The following is a 20,643-nucleotide window of genomic DNA, read 5'->3' on the forward strand; positions in this document are numbered from 1 at the left end:
GATAATTAGATGACACTCAATCTGATGAATAGAGATTAATAAAGGGGTTTAAGGACAATCAAGCAAACATTGAATCCACTGAGAGAAAAATACATTGTACTTGGGTTTTATATAATATAAAAAAAAGCCTTTGATTTGGGTGAAAACTAAACAACCCTAATAGAAATGAAAAAACATGGAGTAATCCGAAATTTTATACAGTTAAAATAAATAAAAGAAGTACACCAAGGAGATATCACCCAAATTATTCAATTCAGTATTAGAATATGCCCTAAGTGAACTCGATTGGAGAGATAATGGGATTAATATCAATAGTAAAAAATAATAATTTATAATACACTTATGGTATTATGGTAATAGCAAACGAAACAGAACTAGATGAAGTGATGAATGAACTAAATATACAGCATCAAATATACATAAATTAAGGACAAACTAAAATAATGACAAATATTGAGGGAAAACAAGATAACAGAACAAATAACAATAGATAATGATAATAACAATAGAAAATGATAAAATGATAAAAATATGGAAGAACTTTTACACATTAAAAAGCATATATATATAAAGAAATAAAAACAACTCAGCTATGCTAAATAGCTTTTGGCACACTGATAAAATTCCTCTGTAGCAAAATGAAACATGAAAACTGACTTTTCAATCAGTGTGTGCATGCAAATGAGAAATATGATCACTAACCAAACAAATACTGAACAGAATGAAATAATAATACAACACAGGAAGCCATGCTAAATATCAGACTACAAAACAAAATAAAGAGTAAGGAAAGACAAGAAACAAACTTTGGTATCTCTTTTGGGTTTGAGTCCCATTAATGAGATCTCAATAAAGGCCAAAACCAGTCTGGGTAGTGGCTTTTCCCATAATGCTTAGCATTATACACATCTGAAAGGGAGTGTTCTTTGCATTATGGGATACTAAGGCAATTGATGTGAAGTCTCAATTGTGAAGATACTTCACACACAAACATTGCTTGCTTACACTTGGATAAAGGATTAAACCATGAATGATATTTCTTGGCATCTTTAATTTTTTTTTTTTAAAAGTTTAATTTTGGGATTTACTAGATTTTACAGATTTTCCATAGTATATTGCTGTAAAATCTATTCAGAGAAATATGTAGCATGCTATCTCTCAAAACATCCCAAAATTTCAATGAGGTAAATAGCTTTTAATTATTATAAATCTGAATATTCTACAGACATTGAAATATTTTGATAACTGCAGCAAAAAAATAAACAAAACAATGTAATATACTGAAGGCAATGCCATTTATATCAACAATTAGTTATAAAAATACCTGATCTGTCCTGTTTGTAGGGTATCTGAAGTAAATAAACTGTTTCTGGAATCTCTTAAATTTTCTCGTATTTTCTTATCCAATTTCTAAATTAAAAAGAAACAAATATAGCTTGATATAGGGATTGCAAAGAACATATTCAACACATTTAAGGACCTACATACAAGTTCAAATATTTGGTTTGTACAGCAGATATTTACTATGGTGAATCCCAAGGGACCAGAGATAGTTTGTTACAGTGCAAGGCTTGCTATACATAATTTAGAGAGAAAAAAAAAAAAAAAAACATACTGATCTTATTCCACTGTATTCTCATGGGAAATCATGGAATATAGTGAGAAGTTAAAAAAAAAATATTGTTAGAAAGGAAACTATAAGAAACAAAAGAAAATGCCATTTCCTTTGACACATGTGCTAAGAAATTCAGTTCACTATTATAGTCAGCTTAAAATAGCGCTGGTTTTAAGGGAGAGGCTTGGACTTTTGGTAGTTTGTTATAATGCACATCTACAGTATACTAAACTCAGGGCAGGCCCTAGGAATTTTGTCGACCTGTGAAAAAACATATTTTGCCTTCCCCCTTAAAAAAAACTCTTTTAATGACATCTTAAAAGCCATTATGTTAAGCTAGGCTTCAACATGTCTGATCAAATACAAATTCTAAATAGTAGCATCAGCTAATGAAAAATGATCATAACCTATATTTTTTTTACAGAAAGAGAGAGGCAATTAACCCTTTAATGGTAAAATTTTGGTCTGTAAATGTGCATCTGCATGGGTAATTAAAATCAAGTGAAGACGAGTATACTCCTGAAACATATTTCCATCCTTGCAGACAACTTCACTACATACTTCCCTAGCAGAATCAAGTAATGTCTTCTTCACAGTTTGCCACTGAGACTGCAAGGTTTGGTTCTTGTTTTCAATCTGTTTCATTTTTTAATTCAATAATGTTTGTACACCCTCCAAAGTCCAACCCTGTGTCCATGTCATGGAGAGTGGAAGCAGCATAAAATAAAGGATGGCTTTGTAAGGTAAAGCACAGTGGGCAGTTTGTGTGCCTTGGGCTGATACGGTAGCCATTAAGGCTTATAGAGAACCTTGAAAAATTGCTGATTAAAGAGGCTCTGGCAAAAGATATTCGGACTGCAATGACATCTGTTTCATCATTGGCAGAAGAATTCATATATCAATAGCAATGTGAAACAACTGGCAGGCAGAAGAATCTGAATACAGATCAATGACTGGCAGTGCCAAGTTAGCTGGTTATTGCAGATGTACAAGAGATCACGGCCTCATTACGTTCCTATCCTATTGTCGACCATGGAGAAACAGAAATATCTTACAAGCTGTTCTTTGGAAGTTGGAACCCTTGAAACATCCCAAGCTGTAAATAGTTAAAGGGAAGAAGACACTGAAACTATGAGTAAAACAAACACTGAAAATGCATTCCATGATGATGTCAACTTAAATCCGAAAGGAAAGTCGGCATCTGATATTCCTCATTTGAAAACAAGAAAGAGTCTTGAAAATTGGAACTTGGAATCTGAGAACATTATATGAACTAGGGAATTTTGACAACCTTGTTCAGGAAATGAAAAGACTTAAAGTTGATGTGATGGGAATTAGTGAAACAAGATGGCCTAACATGGGAAAACTAGAAAAAGATGGCTTTACATTTGTTATTCTGAGAGAGAGAGAGAGAGAGAGAGAGAGAGAAAAGCATGAATATGGAGTGGGTTTCATGATTAAAAAAGGCACCTTTAAATCTGTAATAGGGTTATGGCCCATAAATGAAAGAATGATACTTATTGAATTAGCCACAAAGCCTCTTAACATCATAATTATCCAGGTTTACACCCTTCTATGATGACTCATAATGATGAAGAAATAGAAGATTTTTATAATAACTTAAAAATCTATAGAATATATTAAATCAAATGAGATACGCAGAGTGATGGGTGACTTGAATGCAAAGGTTGGAAAAGGGGAAGAAAATCCAGTTGTTGGAAAATTTGGATTGGGCGAAAGAAATGAAAGAGGTGAGAGATTGATACAATTCTGCATTCAAAACAACCTAAGCAAAATTAATACTTTCTTTCAACATCCAAAACACAGACTACATACTTGGACAAACCTGGATAACTCTATAAGACATCAAATAGATTTTATAATGATAATTAATAGATACAAAAATAATATAACCAATATTAAAACATATCCAGGTGCTGATACAGGTTCAGACATTAACCCTGTTGTGTTTACTTTAAATTCAACTAAAAAACATTTCTAAAAACAATTTTACTGAAAGACTTGACAGCTCTGAATATACCTGACAACATAATGGCGTTTAACTCAGAAATTAGCAAAAAATTATATCATGAAGGATATAAAACAGAAGACAACACACTTAGAAAGATAAGTGAAATTGAAAAAGATGGTAACATTTTAGAGACAGCCAACAAGATTATTCCAAAAATTAAATATAATAATAAAAAAAAAAAAACCCTGGATGACAGAATTAATATTAGAATTTATGAATGAAAGATGAAAAAAGAAAAATACACAACAGTATAAAATGCTCAATAAAATGATAAAAAATGAATGCAGGAAGGCTAAAGACAAGTGGCTAAATGAAAAATGTACAGAAATAGAGGAATTGGACAACAAACACAAAATGCATAAGCCAATCCAAACTCTGACAAATAAAAAGAAAAATTTCAACTATAATCTTTGTATAAAAGATCAAAATGGAAAAATACTACTAGAAACACAAGATATCATAAAAAGATGGAAAGAATATGGAAAAGAACTGTTTGATCTCTGATCACACAGACGCACCAGATATACAAAATTGTATGGTGAACCAATTACGTATGAAGAAACAGAATACGCTCTACGTCACATGAAAACAGGTAAAACACCAGGCCTTGATCAGATATCGAATTGTTAAAGAAATTAAATGAAAATGCAATTAATGACCTAAAGGTTATTTTTAATGATATCTATGATACAGGATACATCCCTGATGATCTATGAAAGAAAATCCATCTTTGTCACTATCTCCAAAATTTCAAGAACTTTTGAATGTTCAGAATATAGACTAATAAGGCACTTTGTCAATAGAAATAGAAGACATTCAATCAGGTTTTCAAAAAGACAAAGGTACAAGAGAAGGAATTTTCAATTTGAAAACATTATGTGAAAGAAGCCTTGATAACCAGAAAAGCATATATCTTTGTTTTATTGATTACCAAAGCACTTGATTCAATAGATCACAAGAAATTAATACACATCCTACAGAATAACGGGTTAAAAGGAAAAGATCTATGTATAATTACAAATATATACTGGAAACAAATGGCCTCAATAAGATATAAAAATACATATTCTGACAACTTTGAAATCAAAATAGGAGTAAGACAAGGATATGTCTTATTACCCTTACTGTACAATATATATAGTGAGCAAGTTTTTAAAAATATTTAAGAACTGAAGGGTGTAAAAGTTGGGGATAGGAACTTCAGGTATGCAGATGACACAGTCCTTATATATGAATCTGAAGATGATCTTCAAAACTTAGTCACAGAAATTTACAACAGAAGCTTAGACATGGGATTAATTATCAACCCAAAGAAAACAAAGTGCATGATTATATCAAAAGAACCAATAAATAAAAAACTAAACAAAACTGTTACCAAAAAGAAAATTGAGTAGGTTCAGTCTTTTATATATTTAGGACAATGTTTACAGACAGAGGAAATTCCCTTAAAGAAATAAAAAGAAGAATAGAGATAGCAGGAAAAGCCTTTATTGATATGAAAACTGTTCTAACATCCAGAGACTTGTGACAAGTGAAACTTGGACTCTAAATAAAGAATCAGAGAAGAAATTAGAAGCTTTTGAAATGTGGACCATCAGAAGACTATTGAAAATATCATGGACAGAAAAAATGAAAAACAAAGATGTTTTAAAGAAAGCAAAAAGGAAAAGAACGTTAATGAAAATCATTAAAGAACAAAAACTTGTATTTTGGACATCTGATTAGACAAGAAAGCATTCAGAAATTAATATTAGAAGGGAAACTGGATGGAAAAAGAGGGAGAGGTAGATCCAGAAGAATGTGGTTTGAAGGCATTAAGGATTGGACTGGCTTGAATTACCACAGAGCAGCAAAAGAAAGAAAAAAAAGTTCTGTGACATGGTTGTCAACCTCCTTCTAGTGGGATGACACTTGAAGAATGTTTGTGAAGTCTAGTCTACAGTTTTCCTGTAAAAACTACTCAACTTTAATTCTTTTTAAAACTTTCTTACATACTGTTTATTTCAATGATATACCCACTTTTATCCTGCTTGGCACTAAGTAATGGTCACTTCCAATTTCAAATCCTCTGTATACTCTTGTATCCTGAAACTGCATGAAGATATCACTATCACAATGACGTAGTCAATGAGATAGTGATATATTTAGGACAAATATTACGAAAGATGAATCTTATTTTTTGGGATTTATTTCTGGGATTCATTTCCTACTCTGCTGTTTAGATCTTCAAAAAGGACCACTTCTTCCATTTTCTTTATGTTGACTGCCTGCTTTCTAATAACTTGTAAAATTCTTCTGCTTCTTCCTTAGAAGTGTGCCCACATCACTCTACTTGAAACTGCTTTACAATCAAGAAGTTTATCTTCATGTTTGGTGTTGATTGCTATTTCTTTAATCATTATTGCCTGAATATAACATCCAATACTTATTATTTAGTAAGATCTCACCTATTCTTCTTCTTCTGGATGTTGAGTTGGAGCTTGTTCCAGTAGCTAACTTTTCACTGTTCACCCTAGTTCCCTGACAAAAGCAGTAAAGGGGCCTAGTTTAACCAGGCAATGTCCCCAGCTGGAATGAAATCTCATTATGTTGTACCATCATATGCATTGGGTTTAACCTAGTGGAGAGTTAAAATTTGGCCTGGCTGAGTCCCAAATTGCCAGTCCCCTCCTCATTCATTCAGTAGACACCTACTAATGGGGCAAACTCCATGAAGGCAAGGATTGGACATTAGGTTAGCAGCCCCAGTCAGTTCTCTGCATTCCTCAAAGGGGATGTGGAGGTCTCCTCCCAGTTATTTGGTTTTGATTCTTAAGCGATCCTCTAAAGTGGAATAAAGAATACAAATATTATAAAGATAGCAGGGTTCTATTGAGAATTGGGGAAGAGTAAGTAAAAGGAATCAGCAATGATAAAGGTGATATAAAAACTAAAGATAAAATGTTTGAGGTCTGGTGAGCTATGTTGAGAAATATTTAAGAGGAATACAACCACGAGTACATACCAATCACTGAGGTAGAAAAGGAAAAGAGAAACTAAATGATTGAAAGCAAGAGATATATGATATTTGACAAGAAATGTCCAAATACTGAAGTATGAAAGTTTTCCACTGACTACAGGGCATAATGTAGATAGTATGTTAGAAGATGGAATTCTGAATGACTGCAGCAGAGCTCTCATAGTTCACAAAATTCTTAATATCCTTCTGAGAGTGTACAGGATACTATAACAGTGTATTTCCTATCAACAGTTTTTCTCAAAATTAATCTGTTATTTATCAGGACTCCAATGTTGTCAGATTTTATATTTTTGTCTTCTAAGACACTTATTGCAACAATCTACCTATATCTTGTGCTTCCTCTGGGTCTTTTTTTCCCTTTCCATCCCTGTTTTGTTAACCCTTCTTCCATTCTGCTTAAGTGATCATAATACCGGAAGTTAACTCTTCTCACACACATTCCTGAAAGCTAATAGTGTCAAGTTCCTCCATAATATCTTAATTTTTAATGATTCTGCCACTGATCCCACCTGTTCCTTCCCCTAACTGTTCTCAGACCTTATATATCTGTGGTCTCCAGAACTTGATCAACTGTTTCTAACACAGCTATCAGATCTGTAAAAGTTAAATTTTGTTTGAACACAGAACTTATTTCATTCACTGTCTTCACTAAAAACTATGCCTAAATAGCTAAAATGTTTTACTTTATCCCATTCAGGAAAAAGCTCATGTTTTCAATGTTCCTAACTATACAGCCAGTCGTTTTTAGTGATTTTCATTCAAATTTGTTAAAGCAACTATTCAATTTATTATAGAATCCTGCTGACTTGTTTTGGATTTGTTTAAGATTATAAAATCATTATAATATCAGTAGAACATTTAGAGCTGTGTTGAATATCTCCACCTTTGATGTAAGGCATATTGCCACTTTCTTCATAATGTAATCCATATAGTTGATGAAGAGGAGTGGGAATAATGTGCACATCAAAACATCTTCACCTGTACTTCCTTCATTTCTAACCTGACTTACAATACATAAACTATATATGTACTGCCAGATATAACCAATTTACAGCATATAAATGTTGCATTTTAACAGCTTTTCTCTTGACATCTTCTCATATGCTTTTTTCAGATATCATCATCATCAAATTCCTGATATGTACCCTCAAGGGGTGTACAGGATATGATAGTACTATATGAAAAATTTACATCATTACTAACTTCCTATCTACAATTTTCTTCCAAATCAGTCTATTACTTATCAAGACTCCAATATTATCATTATCAGATCTTATATTTCTATCATCTAAGGCACATCGTAACGTATCAATCCACCTATATCTTGGTCTTACTCTGGGTCGTTTTTTTTCTGCCAACATGGCAGAGAACACTTGTTTTGCTAATCTTTCCTCGCCCATTCTGTTTAATTGACCATACCACCTGAGATTAGCTCTGCTAATGCATTATTGGATGCCAACAATGTCAAGTTCTTTCCTAATATTCTCATTTTTAATATGATATTGCCATTGATGCCATCTGTTCACGCCTCTAATCTTTCTCAGGACTCCCATATCTGCGGTCTCTAGTCTTTGGTCAAGTGTTTTACTTCTGACCCAGCTCTCAGATCCATAAGTTAAAACTGGTTTGAACACTGCCTTGTATACAGTTAATTTAGTGTTCCGACTAATTTCTCTCTTATTCCATATGAATTTATTCAATTGACTTCTTACCATACCAGCATCAATATGATGACACTATCAGGAAAGAAATAGGTCTTGATCAGCTAAATGCCCACATAAACAAAGAACCTCTATTTTCCAGTCCTTTACCTTCAAATACCTCAATAAATCTAAACCTTACCAAACTCTGTACAAAAAAAGAACCAAAATGCTCAAAGAAAAAGGCCTAAATACTATCAACCTTCTTTCATCCTCTAAACAGGTTATTTGTTATACCGATGGATCGTCAGACAACAATATGATTAATGGAGGCGCTGGTGTTCTCCTTCTACTCCCGAAAGGTGAAAAACTTTCAATAAAAGTTGGATCTGGGAGAATCGCTTCCAATTTTCCCAGCGAACTCTATGCAATAAATAAAGCACTAGAAGCCTACTTAAATCTATCATCATCTCAACAATCTGAAGGAATTATAATTTACAGTGACTCAAGATCAGCTATGGAGGCAATCAAAAACGGCAATACCAAGCTCACACAAGACATCCATAAACTCTTAAATCAACTAAAGTGTTTAGGTAAAAGTTACATTTTACAATGGATTCCTGCTCATGTAGGCATTGATTACAATACAGCAGCTGATAAATTAGCAAAAGAGGCCAGAGAATTCAACCAAGAAACTCATATGATAACTTTTGCTGATGCCAATTCACTAGCAAAAGCTAAACTAATTCCACTGAAATCAGTGATACAACATCAAATTCTCGAAATCAGTGCTGACAGAAGGACCTCCACCACAATAGCAAGACTATGAACAGGACATTATAGAGGAATGAAGATCAATACAGATGATACGAGAACATATAGAAACTGACACAACTGATCCAATTCTGAACTGACACACACTCACATCTTTACCTGTCCAGCAATTACAGCAGCCTTACAAGAAATAGATCCTCATCCTGAACAACAGCTCTATACAAACAAAATCATAGACATAGCCAAAGCAGTACAAGGAGCACACAGAAACATCTAAGACTCTTCAAAAGACAGGACAACGACAACAACCATACCAGCTTTGTTGATTCTGTTGTCTATTTCCATATTTAATTTACCATCTTCAGTAAAAATCGTGCCAAGTAGCTGAAATGTTTTACTTGTTCTACAGGTTCCCCATTCACAACACAGTTGATATTTTCAACAATTCTACCTATTTGCATTGTCCTTTTAATGCTGACCTTCATACCATATCTATTACAACAGTTATTCAATTTAGTCAGGGAATCTTGCAAACTTGTAGCGGATTTATTCAGAAGTATAACATCGGAATAAAGCAAAGAGCTGACATTAACATCTCCAATTCTGATATCATGTTTAATACCATTTTCCTTCATAATGTGATTTATATAGATAACGAATAACGGAGGGGATAATTTACATCCTTGTCTCACATATTAAACCATCTTCCTGTACATCCTTCAATTCTAACTACCAACTTAGAACTCAAATACAGACTAAGTATTGCTTGATATAATGCCCCATTGAAACCATATAACTGTAGCGTATTGAAAAGCTTCTCTCTTGGCACCTTGTCATATGCCTTTTCCAGATCGACAAAACTTAAATACAGATCTTTGTTATATTCCCATGCTTTCTCAACTATTTGTCATTAAGTGAAGATCTGATCCTGACATTTGGCCTGAATCCAGCTTGTTCTTCACCAAGCTTTTCTTCCACAATTCTTCTCAACCGTTTCTCAAGTATACTTGCATAGATCTTGCCAGGAACACTCAGTAGGGAAATACCTCTGTAATTCTCACATTCAGTTTTATTTCCCTTTTTATATACGGGCACTATTAGAGCTCTACTCCAATCATCAGGAATTCGTCAGTCTGTCCAGGCTTTCTGAACTATGCAGTGCAGCCACTGTAAGAATTTTATACCACCATTCTTCAGCATTTCTGGTCAAATATCATCTACTCCTGCTGCTTTTCCACATTTCAAGCCTTTGATGGCTTTTTCTACTTCAAATATGGATATGTATTTCCTGACTGTATGCCTGTTGAGTGTTTTTTACCACTGTGCTATCACTGCTTGTTTCATTTAGCAATTTTTCCAAGTAATTACACTCCATACTTCAAGGATATCTTTTTCTCCTGTTTCCATGTCACCTTTATCATCTCTAACTCCTTTTACAGCACTCTTTCCTCCATTTCTAAGCTTCTTCAACAACCTCCAGAATATCTTACCACCGTCTTGATATTTATTTTCTATGTTCTTGCCAAAGTACTCCCATGACTTTGGTTTAGCTAGTTTTACACAGTGTTTCGCTTTCTTACATTTGTCTCTGTATTCTCTAAGAGAAAAAGCCAACTTATTTGCCAGGAACTTTTGTTATCATTTCTTCTTTTCCTTCACTGCCTCTTTAACTTCCTATGTCCACCGTGGCGTCCTCATTTTTGTATCCTTGCAGACAACCTCACCACATGCCTCTCTGGCTTAATCATTCAGGGTTTTCTTCAAGGCTTGCCACTGAATCTCCAAGGTTTGGTTAATGTTCTCAAACTCTTTCATTTTTTCTTCAATAATCTTTTTATATGTTAGTCTACAGTTCACATCTATCAGCTGCTCAACTTTTAATCGCTTTAAAACTTTCTTACATGTTATTCTTTTCAATACGAAATTCAATTTTATCCTGCTCAAGACTAAATGGTGTTTGCATCCAATTTCAAATCCTCTGTACACTCTGGTGTTCTGCACCAGGGAGAAAACATCACTATCAACATTAACATAGTCAATGAGACTTTTCTTATTCTTTGCCTCTTCTCTCCATGTGAATTTGTGCACATTTTTATGTTGGAACATGGTGTCAGAGTAATAACCAGTTAATGTCCTGAGCAGAAATCCAACAGGTATTTGCTATTATTATTAGCTTTGCTCTTTTCTCCAAATTTTCCCCAAAATATTTTTGTATGTCTGACAATCATTTCCTACTCTGCTATTCAGATCTCCAAGAAGGACCAACGTTTCCTTTTTTCATTGTGTCAGTTGCTTTTTCTGAAGCATAAAAAAATTCCTCCACTTCTACCTTAATAGAGCCTTCTGTGGGACCATAGGCACAAATAAGTCTCATTGTCCAGTTCCCCATTCTCATGAGACTGCCTGCCATTTGAGAAGATTACACTCATATTTTGTATTGAATACTATGGCTACTCCTTCTTTTCCTTGATTGTCATTGCCGAATATAATATTTTGTATTTATTGCTCAGAAAGATCTCACCAGTTTTTGTCTTTTTTGTGTCAGTTACCCCTATTATGTGGATCTGCAACTTATCTAATTCCTCAGCAAGCTCCATTTCTTTGCCATTCAGGCTTCTTATGTTGATAGTACCGATCTTTAACTCTGGTGATGTTGAGTTGGTGTGTGTTTTCAGATTTGTTCCAGTAGCTGACATTTCACTTTTCGCCCTTGTTCCCTGGTGAAAACAACGAGGGCCTTGTTTAACTGGACGATGCCCAAGCCGGCATGAAATTTTGTCATGTTGTACCATAATTTTTTATTTTGGTTCGACCAATAAGAATACAATTTGGTGGGCTAAATCCCAAATTGCCAGCCCATCCTCGTTCATTCAGTATCCAGGTAGATACCCAACAGGGTGCACCACGAGAAGGTGAGGATTGGACATTAGGTCACAAGCCCTGGTCGGTTCTCCACATTCCTTTAAAGGCTAAGTGGAAATCTCCTCTTAGTTATACAGCTTTGACCCATAAGCACCCCATTTTTATAAAACTTAAATACAGATCCAACACTCCATGGTGGACACAGGAAGTTAAAGAGGCAGTGAAGGAAAAGAAGAAAGCCTATCAAAAGTTCCTGGCAAACAAGTCAGGAACAAGACACAAACACAAATGCAAGAATGATAAACACTGTGTAAAACTAGCTAAACAAAACTCATGGTGGGAGGGCTTTGGCAAGAATATAGAAAATAAATATCAAGAAGGTGGCAAAGTATTCTGGAAGTTGTTGAAGAAGCTTAGAAATGGAGAAAAGAGTACTGTAAAAGGAGTTAGAGATGATAAAGGTGACATGAAAATGGGAGAAAAAGATATCCTTGAAGTATGGAGTAATTACCTTGAAAAACTGCTAAATGAAACAAGCAGTGATGACAGCACAGTGGTAAAAAACACTGACCAGGCATGCAGTCAGGAATACATATCCATACTTGAAGTAGAAAAAGCCATCAGAGGCTTGAAATGTGGAAAGGCAGCAGGTGTAGATGATATTTGACCAAAAATGCTGAACTATGGTGGTATAAGAGTATTAAAATGGCTGCACTGCATAGTTCAGAAAGCCTGGACAGTGGGACAAATTCCTGATGATTGGAGTAGAGCTCTCATAGTACCCATATATAAAAATGGAAATAAAACTGAATGTGAGAATTACAGAGGTACTTCCCTACTGAGTGTTCCTGGCAAGATCTATGCAAGTATACTTGAGAAACGGTTGAGAAGAATTGTGGAAGAAAAGCTTGGTGAAGAACAAGCTGGATTCAGGCCAAATAGAGGCTGTCAGGATCAGGTCTTCACTTTACGACAAATAGTCGAGAAAGCATGGGAATATACCAAAGATCTGTATTTAAGTTTTGTCGATTTGGAAAAGGCATATGACATGGTGCCAAGAGAGAAGCTATTCAATATGCTGCAGTTATATGGTGTCAATTGGGCATTATATCAAGCAATACTTAGTCTTTATTTGAGTTGTAAGTCAGCAGTTAGAATTGAAGGAAGTACAGGAAGATGGTTTAATGTTAAATCTGGTGTGAGACAAGGATGTACAATATCCCCTCTGTTATTCATTATCTATATGGATCACATTATGAAGGAAAGTGGTATTAAGCATAATATCAAAATTGGAGATGTTAATGTCAGCTCTTTGCTTTATGCGGATGATGTTATACTTCTAAATAAATCCGCTACAAGTCTGCAAGATTCTCTGACTAAATCGAATAACTGTTGTAATAGATATGGTATGAAGGTCAGCAATAAAAAGACAAAGACAATGAAAATAGGCAGAATCATTGAAAATGTCAACTGTGTTGTGAATGGAGAACCTGTGGAACAAGTAAAACATTTCAGCTACTTAAGCACAATTTTTACTGAAGATGGTAAATTAAATATAGAAATAGACAACAGAATCAGCAAAGCTGGTGTGGTTGGAAGTCAATTGAATAAATTCATATGGAATAAGAGAGAAATTAGTCGGAACACTAAATTAGCTGTATACAAGACAGTGTTCAAACCAGTTTTAACTTATGGATCTGAGAGCTGGGTCAGAAGTAAAACACTTGACCAAAGAAAAGATATGAGAATCCTGAGAAAGATTAGAGGTGTGAACAGATGGTATTAATGGCAATATCATATTAAAAACGAGGATATTAGGAAAGAAATTGACATTGTCAGCATCGAGGAATGTGTTAGCAGAGCTAATCTCAGGTGGTATGGTCATTTAAACAGAATGGGCGAGGAAAGATTAGCAAAACAAGTGTTCTCTGCCAGGTTGGCAGCAAAACGACCAAGAGGAAGCCCAAGATATAGGTGGATTGATACAGTAGAAAGTGCCTTAGACGACAGAAATATAAGATCTGATAATGTTAGAGTCTTGACAAGTAACAGACTGATTTGGAGGAAAATTGTAAATAGGAAGTTAGTAATGATGTAATTTTTTTTCATGTGGTACTATCATATCCTGTACACCCCTCGAGGGTACATGGCTGATGATGATGATGATGATGGAGATCCTTGTTATTATATTCCCATGATTTCATAACTATTTGTTTTAATGTAAAATTTTGATCCTAACAATCTTTATTTGTCCAGAACTGAGATTGTTCATTTTTTGATTGTTTTCCTTCCACAATATTTCTTAGCTTGAACTATGCTATAAACCTTATTTAGAACATTCAGTAGAGAAATTTCTCTGAAATACTCATGCTCAGTTGTATTTCCCTTTTTCTAGATGGTACCACAAGAGCAATACTCGAAACATTGGAAATCATCATAATGAAATTCCTAATATATGTGCCTCGGGGGGGGGGGGGTATAGGATATTATGATAGTACCACATGAAAAAGTTACATCATAACTAATTTCTGATCAACAAATTTCATTCAAATGAATCTGTTTGTTGAGAATCCAACATTATCAGATTCTATATTTCTGTCTGTTAAGGCACTTTTTACTGTATCAATCCATATACATCTTGGTCTTCTTCTGGGTCATTTTCCTCCAATCTGACAAGGAAAACATTTGGTTTGTTAATCTTTCCTCTCTCATTCTGTTTAACTGATCATAGCACCTGAGATTAGCTCTGCTAATACATTCCTGAATGCTCACAATGGCAAGTTCTTTCCTAATATCCTCATTTTTAATATGCCACAGATGTCATCTGTTTACTCTTTTAAACTTTCTCGGAACTCTCACATCTCGTCTTTGATCAAGTGTTTTATTATAACCCAGCTCTCAGATCCATAAGTTAAAACTGGTTTGAACACTGTCTGTATAGCTAATTTAGTGTTTTGACTAATTTCTCTCCTATTCCATATAAAGTTATGTTTCTGCCTATTTTCATTGTTTTTATTGCTGATTTTCATACCAAATTTATTACAACAGTTATTCAGTTGTACTGGATTTATTTAGAAGTATAACATCATCTGCATATAGTGCAGAGATTAACATCACCAACTTTGATATCAGTGTATGCAGCCTCCGTTGACAAGTCCCTGACTCCCTGGAGGTCTCTCTTAATAATAATGATACCACTCTCCTTCATAATGTGATCCATATAGATAATGAACAACACTGGAGATAATGTGCACCCTTGTAACATACCTGATTTAACATAAAATTATCTTCCTGTATCTCCTTCAATTCTAACTGCTGACTTGCAGGACAAACAGAGACTATGTATTGCTCAATATAAATACAATTTACACCATATAATTGTAGCATTTTGAAGAGCTTTTCTCTTCGCACCTTGTCAGATGTCTTTTCCATATCTACGAAACTTAAAATACAGATCCTTGTTATATTCCGAAAATTTCTGAATTATTTCTCTTAAACTGAAAATATATATATACTGAGAAGTAGAAAGCAGAGAGGTCAAAAATATATATATGACCAAAATCCAACTTGTTCTTCACCAAGCTTCCCTTCCACAATTTTTCTTTGCGATTTCTTAAATATGCTTGCATGGATCTTATTAAGAACAGTAAGTAGGGAAATGCCTCTGTAATTCTCACATTTAGTTTTATTTTCTTTTATATAGATGGTTACTGTGAGAGCTCACTCTAACCATCCAGAACTGGACCCTCTAACCAGGCCTTCTGAATTATGCAGAGCAGCCACTGTAACTCGCTATACTTCGAATATCATATACTCTAGTTGTCTTTCCACATTTCAGGTTTTTTATGTCTTTTTCTACTTCAAGTATGGATATGAATTCCTGCTGCATTCCTGTTGAGTGTTTTCTACCACTGTGCTAATGCTGCTTGTTTCATTTAGCAATCTTTGAAAGTAATTACACCAGACATCTAGAATACTTTTATCTTCAGTTTTCATGTCACCTTTATCATCTCTGATTCCTTTTACTACTCTTTCCTCTATTTCTGAGCTTTTTCAATAACCTCCAGAATATTTTGCCACCTTCCTAATATTTATTTTCTTAGTTCTTACCAAAGTCTTCTCATGACTTTTGTTTAACTAGTTTTACATAGTGCTTCGTGTTCTTACATTTTTCTCTGTATTCTCTAAGGGCACAAACTGATTATTTGCCAGAAATTATGAATGGAGAGCCTATAGAAGTAAAATATTTCAGCTATTTAGGCACAGTTTTTACTGACGATGGCAAGTTAAATCTGGAAATAGACAACAGAATAACCAAAGTTGGTATGGTGGGTAGCCAGATGAATATATTTATGTTGAATAAGAGAGAAATAGCCAAAACACCAACCTAGCAGTATATCAAACCAGTTTTAAGTTATGGATCTGAGAGTTGAGTTAGAAATAAAGCACTTGATCAAAGACTAGAGTCTACAGATAATGAGGGCGCTGAGAAAAATTAGGGGAGTGAACGATGGCATCAATGGCACAATCATATTAAAAATGAAGATATTAGAAAGGAACTTGACATTGTTAGCATTCAAGAATGTGTCAGCAGAGTTTAATCCAAGGTGGTAAAGGCCACTTAAATAGAATGAGTGCAAAAAGGTTAGCAAAACAGGTGTTTGTTGCGAATATAGCAAGAAAGACACCATATGAAGACCTAAGTCTAGGTTGATTGATTTGGTCAAAAGTGCTTTAGAAGCATGAAATGTTAGATGTGACAATATTTGAGTAACACAAATAACAGATTACTTTGGAGGAAAATTGCTAACAGGAGATTAATAATAATATAAACTTAACCTTCTATCAACAATTTTATGCACAAAAATTTTTGGCAGTAAAGAATGTGCGAGGAGAGAAAATCAAAGAGTTATGGTCACTAAAAAAGTTAGCAAAATAAGTGATCGATGCCATGATAGGATGAAGAAAGTACCAGGGGAAGAACAAGATCTAGATCAGCTGATGCAGTTAGAAGTCCCATTGATGTCAGATCTTATATTTATGACATAAGATGTGACAATGTTCGAGTGCTCCAATGTTACAGATTCATTTGGAGGGGGAAAAAAATATTGTTTACTCTCTTAATTCTTGTAGAGAGGCTTATACACTGGTTAAATATGATAACTAATAATTAAGGAATTGACAGCGTACACTAGAAATATAAATTAAATAAACTTTAATATATACTTTCCGATATTTCGGCAAACGTCACGTTGTCATCTTCTTGGGAACTTAATACAAAGACAAGTGCACACAAGTACTACATAACAGCAAATGAGACCAAAGCTAGGAAGCTAACGTTTTCCTAACATCCTGATGGTACCCCCTGGTGGGCTATATTGGAGTTCTTGGCCTTTGGGCTGAAGTTCTTCTGATAAATGTTTCCCAAATTTGGGGCAGTCTCATGCATCCAAATTTGATGAGTTTGGCATGTTCCTAAGGGCTGATGCTGATTCCATGAACTTCCTGCGGTGTATTATTGTGTCTTTCTTCCATCTTATTCTGTGGCGAGTATCCAGAGTGTGGTCTGCAAGCCCAGAGTGGCTGTACTGGTGAAATCGGATATAATCCTTGTGTTGCTGTCCTGCCTGTTTGGCCAAAGTAGGACAATTTACAGCTGCAAGGGACCTGGTATACACCAGGTAGGTCTAGGGGAAGTGGTTGGTCTTTAGTGGAGCGGATAAGGGATGCCAATTTTCTATGTGGTCTGTAACAAGTGGTCAAGTCATGTTTTTTAAGATTTTCTTGATTTTTTCCGAGGTGCCTCGGATGTAGGGAATGGTGATGGATTTAGAGTAATCTTTTTTGTGAAAGGGGGGAGGGGAAGGTGGGTTGTGGATAACTGGTTTAAGTATTTTTTGGATTCTTTTGGGGGAGGTAGTCATTGGCTGAGAAAGTGTCACGGATGTGATTTAGTTCAGTGGTTAGGGTTTGATCATTTGAACAGATTATTTTTGCCCTGTTGAATAGTGTCTTAATAACTCCATATTGTTGTGAGGGGGGTGATGGGATTGTTGGTGAATGTATCTGCCTGTATGGGTGGGTTTTCTATAAACTGAGAAAACCAAGGTTCCATCAGGTTGGTGGGTGACTAGTGTGTCTAGGAAGGGGAGGTTATTGTTTTCCTCTTTTTCCAGGGTGAACTTGATTCTAGGGTGTTGGATGTTTAAATGTGTTAGGAAGGAGAGGAGTGAATCCAGGCCATGTGGCCAAACAGTGAACACATCATCAACGTAGCAAAGCCATATGGTAGGTTTTTGTGGGGCTGAGTTTAAGGCTTTCTCTTCAAAAGTCTCCATAAAGAAGTTGGCCAAGGGTGGGGAAAGTGGTGACCCCATGGATGTCCCCTCTATCTGTTTATAGAATTTTTCCTGCCAAACGAAATAGCCTGAGTTCATTGTAAACTGAAATAGGGCTGAGATATCGGGAGGAAATTTAGCTTGGATTAGCTCTAAGGATTCTTTGAGGGGGGACATTCATGATAAGGAGGAGATGTCAAAACTGACCATTATGTCATTATGTTGGAGTATAAGGTTTTCTATACTTGCTTTGACGTGGGCTGAGTTTTTTGTGTGTGATGGTGTGTTGCCAGTATAGTGTGAGAGCGCTTTGGCTAAATGCTTGGCTAGTTTGTAAGTGGAGGAATCAATGCCATTCACTATGGGATGTAATGGCACATTTTCTTTATGTATTTTTAGGAGCCCATATATGCGTGTGTGTGGGGGGTCTAGAGTTATATGGTTTCAGTCTGTTGGTAATCTCCACAGGCCAAGAAGTGACCTTCTTAAGGAGCCTATGGAGTTTTCTAATTAGAGAGTTGAGATGGCAACGTGACATTTGCTGAAATATCGAAAAGTATATATTAAAGTTTATTTAATTTATATTTCTAGTGTATGCTGTCAATTCCTTAGTTATTAGTTATCATGTTTACTCTCTTAGGATACATATCTGGAATTAGATGATGTTATTTGGTGAATGTAATTATTTTGTGTGAATGCACGATTCTATTATTTTTTAAAAGTTGTATTAAAAAATGCTGGTTTGGTTTATAATGTTATCAGAAGGAATTACATACAGAACTCTAATTAACACACACACACATATATATACAGTATTTCAATTGAAGAAACTTAAGTTACTAAAAGCCAAGGAATAACAAAATAGAAAAACTTTATTATTTGAATACACTACTAATTTCATCTTCTTAAGACTTTATCAGGAGCATAATCTCTACTTTGCAATGAACAGCATGGCTTTATTAAGGAAATGTCACGTTTTAGCAACTTGCTCACATTCTATAATAATGTTATAATTGAACTAGAGAAGTGGAAGATACACCATTATACTTTTGGACTTTGCTAAGGCAGAATACAGCATGGAATATTGTTGAATAAATTGGAGAATATGGGTTTGGATTATAAAATAGCATGAATAAGAGGATGGCTGACTGACAGACATCAAAAAAGTAGTATACAAGGAATGCGAGTCTGTAAGAACTAGTGGTGTACCACAGGGATCAGTTCTAGTCCACTGTTATTCAATTTCTCCATTAATGATATTTGGAGGGATTTGACAGGTAACAAACAGCTATTTGCTGATGATGCAAAGATAGGTAGGGTAATCAGGAATGCTGCTAATATATGCAGTACTTGCAGAATGATTTGAATAGGCTGGAATTGTGGATATGAGAAAATGGATGTCAGTTCAATGTGAGTAAATGTAAAGTCATGCACTTTGGCGAGATTAGATATCCAATGTCGCATTATATTGGTAGCACTATGCTAGAAGAAACTGATCAGGCTAGGGATCTTGGAGTGTTAGAGATAGGAAGCTGAAGTTAGGGGACCATGCAGCAAAGATTGCAAATACAACTCAAATAATAATTGCAATGATGAAATGAACTTTCACATGTAAAGATAAGAATGTCATTTTGCCTCTACACGGCTTTGATAAGACCTCACTTGCACTATTGTGAGCAGGTCTGGTCTCCTGATTTCCATTGTGATTCTGATACAGTGCAAAGGTGAGTGTTAAAATGACTATCAGGATTGTGGAATGCTGATTATGAAACCACGCTAAGAATTTGTAGACTGCAGATACTAGCAAACAAAAGAAAGAGGGGTGATATGATTAAGATGTACGAACTTCTGAAAGGGTCATACAGGCTTTCAGTCAACTGGATTTTTCATTTTATGGAGGGTGGGGAAAGGACTAGATTTTTCTCTCATAGGTGGTGCATGATTGGATTGCCATTAGATGCTTGTGTGCAAGCAATGTAAATGAATTCAAGAATAAGTATGATAGTTGGGGCGTGTAGTATGTGGCCTCTCTTGATGAGTCTCTAACTCCCTGGAGGTCTCTCTTAATAATAATAATATGAAATGAGAAAATACAAAATATACATTACAAGAAGACAACAGTTATAAATTAAGTTACAAATGGATTGCTGATATTTGATGACATTCTGGATCCTAAAATATTGTTCAGGCATGTTTACATGAGTATGATCTTGCATACTCATGTATGCATTAGTATTAAAGTGGATGGACTGAGGACAATTTCTGTTGATTCAATAATACTTCTCTCGAGCTCATCACAGCACCTAAAATGTTTTCTGATTTATTTCAGATAACTATGTGAGTGATAGATTCTTCACTGTCAG

At 34.9% G+C, this 20,643-nt stretch overlaps 1 protein-coding gene across 1 annotated transcript in view; it reads right to left on the reverse strand.

Moving 5' to 3' along the window:
• Nucleotides 1-20,643, reverse strand: part of Slh (sec1 family domain containing Slh) — a 349,840-nt gene that overhangs the window by 226,732 nt on the left and 102,465 nt on the right. The window contains exon 9 of the mRNA XM_090408533.1: nt 1,325-1,410. Within this exon, the coding sequence (XP_090264659.1) occupies nt 1,325-1,410 (86 nt within the window). The remainder of the gene's footprint in view (nt 1-1,324; nt 1,411-20,643) is intronic.

The sequence above is a fragment of the Typopeltis vanoorti genome, chromosome 18 (assembly GCF_054136105.1).
Source record: "Typopeltis vanoorti isolate ZY-2024b chromosome 18, IOZ_Tvanoo_1.0, whole genome shotgun sequence".
NCBI lineage: Eukaryota > Metazoa > Arthropoda > Arachnida > Uropygi > Thelyphonidae > Typopeltis > Typopeltis vanoorti.